Source organism: Lolium rigidum, chromosome 3 (assembly GCF_022539505.1).
Source record: "Lolium rigidum isolate FL_2022 chromosome 3, APGP_CSIRO_Lrig_0.1, whole genome shotgun sequence".
Taxonomy (NCBI): domain Eukaryota; kingdom Viridiplantae; phylum Streptophyta; class Magnoliopsida; order Poales; family Poaceae; genus Lolium; species Lolium rigidum.
Window position 1 is genome coordinate 349,020,257 of NC_061510.1, and position 7,905 is coordinate 349,028,161.

Sequence of the window (7,905 nt, forward strand, 5' to 3'; positions counted from 1 at the left end):
TTTGCTTCCATGCGACCACATGACCCAGCAACTAATCAATCTACACACGTACGCTACATCTGTGCATACATAGTACTACTATGCATGTTCAACCGAACGCTTCTGATTTATATCACTACTTGTTTTTTTTTTTTTTTTTTTTTTGAACAAGGGATAGACCCCGAAGGGTCTAGGTTCATCCATTAGAAAACGTGGCAGGTTACAAATATGCAGGCTGGCCCCATTACATCACTTGCACTGAAAAAACCTATATTTAAAGATAAGGCCTGCCAGAATGCAAAAACCACCCTAGGACTAAAAATAGAAAAGCAATCAGGTCCTTGGAAGCCTCTGCCACCGGACGCCGGCGTCCTCATGGCGTCGCCGCCGAGGAACTGGGCACAGACGCCCGAACACCCCTTTCCGGCGTAGATCCGTCGCCGCCGGACACCTGGACACCACCGGGGACGAACCACTTGATGGCGACAAGATGCCGAGCTCCAGCCCGCGAGGATGAAGAAGAGCCTCCTTCCTGGAGGTTGTCGATTGTTGGCCGCCATATCGGCCGAAGATAGCAGAGGCAGCGCTGCCCCTAGCTTGGATGCTCAAATCGATGACGAATCGCCGTCGCCACCGAAGAAGGAGCCGACGGAGAACGAGAAGAACCTCACCCTCATACCTCCCCTCGCCACCACGGCAGGACAGAGGCAGAGAAAGAGTGAAGCTTCCCCTTCCCGAGCCACAGCACCAGCAGGTCCGCCGGCTTTATTGACGAAGATGGTGCTCCTCTTCCTTGCCAGCACCTCCGGCCACTGGAAGATCCAGCCAGAGAAGAGGAACCCTAGCCTGAGCTCGATCTGGCCGATCAGATCGAGCCCCCATCTCCTAACTACTGGCATCACGCCAAGATCCACAAGGGTAAACCTAAAAACTGGAAAAGGAGAGGACCTAGACTACATCTATACACGCCGGCGCACCACCTCCACCGTCTCCGGCCGGCTACTCCGACGGAGGGGCTTCGGATCGGCCCGGAAAAGAAAGGGGAACGACCAGAAACTGTAGCAAGGCGAGAGCTGGTGGGGTGGGGGGGGGAATACTACTTGTTAGATCTGGCTAGAGAATAGATTCAAGAACTATTGATGGCTACTGATGGATACGCATGGAATCGGTAGAATATGGTACTGTATCACGTACCTGTTGATCACGATCGAGCCTGCCACCACGGATTCCGGAGTCGGTGAGATATAGTATTGTATTACGTACCTGCCGATCGCGATCGAGCCTGCCACGACGGATTCCATCCATGGCCGCCGTTTTCTCAATCGTGATGTTCTTCTGGCGGCGCTGCTTTTGGCCACCTGGTCCGAGCTTCTTTTTTTTTACCGGGTTTTTTTCTTTGACGCGACGAAGACGAACAAGATTGCTAACAGGCTCTCGACGATTTTCCTCACTGATCTGATCTGAACATTGTTGATGATGAACTCGACGGATCCCGCCCGGATAACGAAATCCAGTCGTCGCGATTCCCCACGGTCGGCGCCAATTGACGAGGGATCACCTCGCCAATGCCTACGTATTGTAGACTTGGGTTTCGGGAGAGAGCGACGATGGAGATTCCGGGAGCGAGATTAGGCACACGACGTACCCAGCTTCGGGTCCCCTCGGTGGAGGATCCCTACGTGCTGCTACCAATCCAGTATATGATCATAGATGTGTTTACAGGGTGCCGCCGTAGGCGGAGCTATGTTGTCTATCTATTCCTCCCCCTATTTCGGGTGCACTGGCTAGCTTTATATATGCAACCAGCCTAGAGTTTTACAAGAGTCCTAGTCGACTACTTCTTCGGGTTTCCTTGTTGGGCCTTCTCCATATTGGGCCGAGCCGATCCAGGTATACCAATAATGGGTACCCGAAGGGTATACCCATGTCAGAGAGTTTACACAATGCCAGAGATTTACATATTTAACATATCATGTACGACTTATTATAGAGAGGTATATACAGTGGTGGTAATCTAAATCGATAAAGATCAAATAGCTCGGTCCAAGACTCTCGAGGACGGGTCTCACTCGACTTGTATCATAAGCTAGCCTTTATATGAATTTGGATCATAGTATAACACGGCCCACTGCTGGAAAAATGTTTATAACACAACCCAGTACATGAGGTAGCTTCTTTGTCTACTGCCCTAGCTATCGCGCGTTGGGCCCAGCGTGCCAAGCTGGCAAGCAAGTAGTAATGTTGTTGTGCACCATAGAGAAAGATGTACTTAAAAAGATCAGTTTTATGAAATAGTTTTGGCTAGAGTTTTCATCACAGTGGCTAGTTTTGTATTTTTATCACATTTTTTACTCTAATTGGACAGCTCTCCTCGAACACCACGGACCCTCCACCACCCTCTTTTCTTCACATCAACTTCTAATTCCCAAGCATTTTTTACAATACCCGAACGGACTGAACTTCAGTGACTTTACCAGCCCACAAAGTCACTGACTTTGTGTCACTTACAAGTGGAGCCATGTAGGACACACATAATGAAGGGTTCCACTTGACCCCACTTAAAAGTGACACAAAGTCAGTGACTTTGTGGGCTGGCAAAATCACTGAAGCTCAATCCTACCCGAACATGCATGCTTCCTCTTCAAGTCACCGAACACCAGAAAACAATCATGTCATTGCCTCCGTCGACTGTAAAATAACGCCGTCCATATCAGAAGCCGGCAAAGGTAGATGCAATTTGGATACCCCTCTGCCATCTGGAAGGCTGGAACACTCTAGTGCTATTTTGAAACGAGTAAACTCAGATTTCCTTTAGAAAAAGGAGCAAACTGCCTCATTTTTTACGTTTAAGTTTCCATCATTCGTGACGTTGTCTTGTGGCAGGACACTACGAATTCAAAGCAGGCACCACACCGGGCAGTGTTGCCTAGTACGTACTCCGGTGACTTGGCTCATCACCGAACGTCAGCTCCAGATTTCCCCTTGGCCCTTGCTCGCCCAGTTCAGCGGCCGGGCGTGTCCTGTCGTCGCCATGGACAACAGCTCATCCTCTTCCTCGCCGCTGCACGTCGTGATCTGCCCGTGGCTCGCCTTCGGCCACCTGCTGCCCTGCCTCGACCTCGCCGAGCGCCTCGCGTCGCGGGGCCACCGCATGTCCTTCGTCTCCACGCCGCGCAACATCGCGCGCCTCCCGCCTGTCCGGCCCGCCGTGGCTCCGCTAGTCGAGTTCGTCGCGCTGCCACTCCCGCACGTCGAAGGGCTCCCCGAAGGCGCCGAGTCAACGAACGACGTCCCATACGAGAAGTTCGAGCTCCACCGCAAGGCCTTCGACGGCCTCGCCGCTCCATTCTCGGAGTTCATGGGCGCCGCGTGCGCCGAGGGTGCCAAGAAACCGGACTGGATCATCGTCGATGTCTTTCACCACTGGGCTTCCGCCTCCGCCATTGAGCACAAGGTACAACGAAAGCAAATCAGCTCAATTTGTTTTCGGTAACTGGATCCTTTCCGCCGACGCCGATCGGTTCAGTTCTTGATGTATGTACTAACCAGCGTGTACTATTTAGGTTCCTTGCGCGATGCTGGTCCTGGCCGCTGCAAGTATCACCGCCACCTGGGCCGCCAACGTGGCCAAGCAAGCAGCGTCTTGGGGAGGAGAACCGGAAGCAGGGACGCCAAAGTTCGAGGTGGAGAGGAGAAAGCTGGCGAGAACACTGCGCGAGTCAGGAATGTCTATCGCTGAGCGTGTCTCCTTGACACTCCAGAGGTGCAACATCGTCGTCATCCGGAGCTGCCTCGAGTGGGAGCCGGAGAGCTTCCCTCAACTGGCGACGCTCGGCGGTAAGCCGGTTGTGCCTCTCGGCCTCCTGCCGCCGTCACCGGAGGGAGGCCGCGGCGTGAGCAAGGATGGGGAGGACGCCACCGTGCGTTGGCTCGACGCGCAGCCGGCCAAGTCGGTCGTGTACGTGGCCCTAGGAAGCGAGGTGCCCCTGCGCACGGAGCAGGTGCATGAGCTGGCCCTCGGGCTGGAGCTCGCCGGGACGCGCTTCCTCTGGGCTCTCCGGAAGCCCGGCGGCGTGACGGACGCCGACGTGCTTCCTCCGGGGTTCGAGGAGCGCACGCGCGGCTGCGGGCTCGTGGTGACCGGGTGGGTTCCGCAGATCAGCGTGCTTGCGCACGGCGCCGTGGGCGCGTTCCTGACGCACTGCGGGTGGAACTCCACCATCGAAGGGCTCCTGTTCGGGCATCCGCTGATCATGTTACCCATCTTCGGCGACCAAGGGCCGAACGCGCGGCTGATGGAGGGGAGACAGGTCGGAGTGCAGGTGAGGAGGAACGAAAACGATGGTTCGTTCGACCGAGATGGCGTCGCGGCGGCGGTCCGTGCCGTCGCCGTCGAGGAAGAAAGCAGGACGATCTTCGTGGCCAACGCGAAGAAGATGCAGGAGATCGTGGCGGGCAGCGAAGTCCATGAGAGGTGCATCGACGGGTTTATTCAGCGTCTGAGATCTTACAAGGAGTGAAGGGATCTTGCTGATCGTCGATCGATAGCACTGGGAAAAGTTGTTTAAGCAGTGGCACGCTGTCTTTACCCGTTTGAAATCCTTCGTGCTGCGATCTGTTCAGCGTGAATCACTTTTCAAGTATGATCATTGTTCACTCAAAAATACCCCAGCTGAATATGGAAATGTATATGCTGACAACAATCGAAATAAATATGCAATACCTATTGAAAAGATCTATTATAAAACCGGGTGTATGGAGTACATGGTTTCTACACTTTCACACCTACGATCAACATGTGAAACATTAACACAGAAAGTATATTTCCACACAAATATAAAGTTGTGAATAAATATCATGTTCTTTGTCAATCTAGTAAAAAACAACAATGCTACACATACGGACACCTCTTACGGAATCAACCTACGGACTCACATAAGCTAGGCAAAACATGAGATCGTGATCCGCTTTTGTAGGAGTGAATTCCAAACCCAACCAACCCCATACATACACGTCAGTCCGTAAAGATTTTGTATGCCCAGCGCGTCCGTAACTCTAGCATTTTTGAGTAAAAAAACTAACTATCAACATTAAAATTAGGAATGAAGGAGTGTTCATGTTTAAATGAAAGATATCTTACAAGACGGTCCTGGGTGACTGGGGAGAGCAACAAAAGGTGCAAAGACGAAAGGAACAAATGGTATCCCAATAGCAAGGATGACTCGTGGCAAACAACACCCAGAGTGACGGACTGGTGCTTCCTAAGAGCCGACCCCAGGATGTAAATTCTCTAAAGAAGGTCTAGACTACAGTCAATCAGACAACAACTTCACTATAATGCTTCTCAACTGCTTAAGGCGGGCAAGCAACTGCACTTGCTCATCCACACGCTATCTAGTTCTTTCCCAATGCCTACAATTCCAACAAAATGAATTAAAACTCTACATGCACACACATATTTGGTTCTAATAATGTATGCACCATCCAAGATGTCGTCTATATATGTTGTTCCATCAATATCCATTGTGTTCATTTTCGCCGGCACATATCGTGGAGTGGTGTGTATATACTAATATACGACATGGATAATGTCTTGTATATATATTGAAGGATCGATGAAGATCAAGGACATGTCGATATAAATGTTAGTGGTGGTGTATAAGGTGTGGTGGGTATGAACGACCCTTTGGGATTATTTCCGATAGTACACTGCTTGTTCCATATTTTCTTATCAAAATAAAATAAAGATTGTGGATATGGTTCAATAGTAGCACGATCCTATCAAATAATTTCACATAAGTTAATGCAAATATAATTCTCATATATCACATATTCCATAGATACACGACAATCCTCTCTAAGCAACTATATACATCTCGGATGCACTGCGTGTCTCTACAACAAATGAACACTTCGGGCATGTTTGATACAAAGGATTTCAAAAGTACATGAACAGAAAAAGCGCAGGAATAATATGTAATGATATATGAAATCCTACAAAAATAAAAACGCAGGAATTAGTTGCAGAATTCGCATGGTTGCACCATAGGAAAAACGTAGAAAAATTCTGTAGAGATTGAATACACATCATAGTTGTCATAAACAAATAGGAAATAGTCCAAGAGATCTAACCTCTTGCTAGAAATCTCGTGAGATTGTAGTATAGGAAAGCAATCTATAGTGATTTTGTATGGCTCAATCTTTTAAATCAAATGGTCTCTATAGATAAAGTTTCTATGGGTAAGAATCCTACAAAATTCAAATATAATTCTATAGAGACTGAGTACATGTCATAGTTTTCATACACAAATAAGAAAATTTTCCAAGAGTTCTGTCAACACACACAACTAATGGTACATATGGTACTTACTAGGGGGTCCGCCAACACACACAACTAACGGACTTGAATATTAGCGTGATTGATCTAAAAAAAACATTGCTTTGAATATGTGGAAACTTATCACTTTCAAAAAGAAAAATATAGAGGTTTATCACGCAAATGACCACATGATCAGTTTTTTTAAAATTACGACAATGCTTAATTTGACCTTTTCATTTATTAAGAATAACTTATGCATAAACTATGAGAAAACTAACACAAGCATGCCATATCCTAGCCTTGATATAATTTGAGACATAAATATGTCAGAAATGTTGGAAGTGTTGGGATCTTTCCACCAGACATATCCTTTTGTAGGGATCTAGTTGGTCAGCGACTACAAGCGTGGAACGACTCGGTTGGATTCTTTACACTTAGAACAACATACCTACCGATGAATTCTGATGGAGCTTACATCAAGATGGCCAGTTCTATTAATTCATACATCAAGATGTCTAGTTATGTAAATTCATTATTGATGTGGGCACGATCCTTCGGGTGCCTTTATTAAGATACCTGGTGCAGCGTAACAAGAGGCCCACCTGACAAGCTGCTAAGGTGAAGCCCACCTGACGACCTGCTAAGGTCCAAATGGAAGCCCACGTAAGGGTTGCAAAGCCAAGGCACCTAGCGTGCGGGGCAAGGTCAATCCCAAGATAGGAAACCCTAACTTGTATTGGACTCGGTCACATGGTCCCTAATACCCAACCTCCTATATAAAAGCTGGGAGGGGCCTGCAAGCGATCAATCTGAAACCCTAGCTACGCTACACCACAAGCTAAACTTCATCGCCATAGCCATCACGACAGCCTTGTAATTCATCTATCTATCAAGAACAGACAAGCATCACGTAGGGTTTCCCTCTGGTGGGGGGGGAGGGGCGAAGATGGGTAAATAGCGTGGCGCGTCCAAGTTCATCATCCATGGGCATTGTCGTGGTACCCCCACGTCAATTGGCGATGTCTGTAGGAACCTGCGCACTTGAGTCATGGCTTTTGCGGCTTCAATCTCAGTGACCCGGTTGACATTCGCCTAGTACCTAGGCAGTTCTTAAGCGCCCTAGGCGTAAGCAAGGCGGTTAACATTCGCTTAGTGCCTAGGCAGTGCTTAAGCGCTGTAGGCTCGGCCTATGACTAGGAGGGTATACGTTTTTATCATCAAGTGTGTGTATAGATTCTTATACGTGAAAGCACATTAATTAAGATCATGTAAATGAGTAAACTACCAACAACTACCATTTTAATATTACCCAACTGACTCGTTAGTGAAACATGACATGATTTTTTCTTGGAGATGGAAATTTGTTGGTTGCAATGCCTAAGCTTCTGCTTATATCATAGGCGAGGTGTTTGTCTATCGCTAGTGCTTAAGTGTGCTTAATCATTGTCTAGGTGTCACCTTCTCTAACAGTAATCATCATATACAGTAATTGGTTTTACCACCTAATAAAAGACAAATAATTATTTTGTATATGAGTTCCTTAATTCAGAAACTTACTAGCTCACATGATGGAGCAGATACATTTATAGATTATAATTGTTCGAACG

The 7,905-nt window shown here is 48.0% G+C and overlaps 1 protein-coding gene across 1 annotated transcript; it reads left to right on the top strand.

Annotated features, from left to right (window-relative positions):
- Positions 1–3,010: 3,010 nt before the first annotated feature.
- Positions 3,011–4,499, top strand: LOC124700258 (UDP-glycosyltransferase 91C1-like). The gene is made up of 3 exons (XM_047232412.1): positions 3,011–3,433; positions 3,543–3,576; positions 3,631–4,499. The coding sequence occupies exons 1-3, from the start codon at positions 3,011–3,013 to the stop codon at positions 4,497–4,499; spliced, it is 1,326 nt and encodes a 441-aa protein (XP_047088368.1).
- Positions 4,500–7,905: the final 3,406 nt, after the last annotated feature.

What these genes read in the sequence shown, in the direction of transcription:
- LOC124700258 (XM_047232412.1), top strand. Translation starts at nt 3,011, where the DNA reads ATGGACAACAGCTCATCCTCTTCCTCGCCGCTGCACGTCGTGATCTGC. An exon ending in CCTCCGCCATTGAGCACAAG is followed by an intron (nt 3,434 to 3,542) that starts GTACAACGAAAG and finishes TGTACTATTTAG; the next exon opens with GTTCCTTGCGCGATGCTGGT. An exon ending in GCTGGTCCTGGCCGCTGCAA is followed by an intron (nt 3,577 to 3,630) that starts GTATCACCGCCA and finishes CGTCTTGGGGAG; the next exon opens with GAGAACCGGAAGCAGGGACG.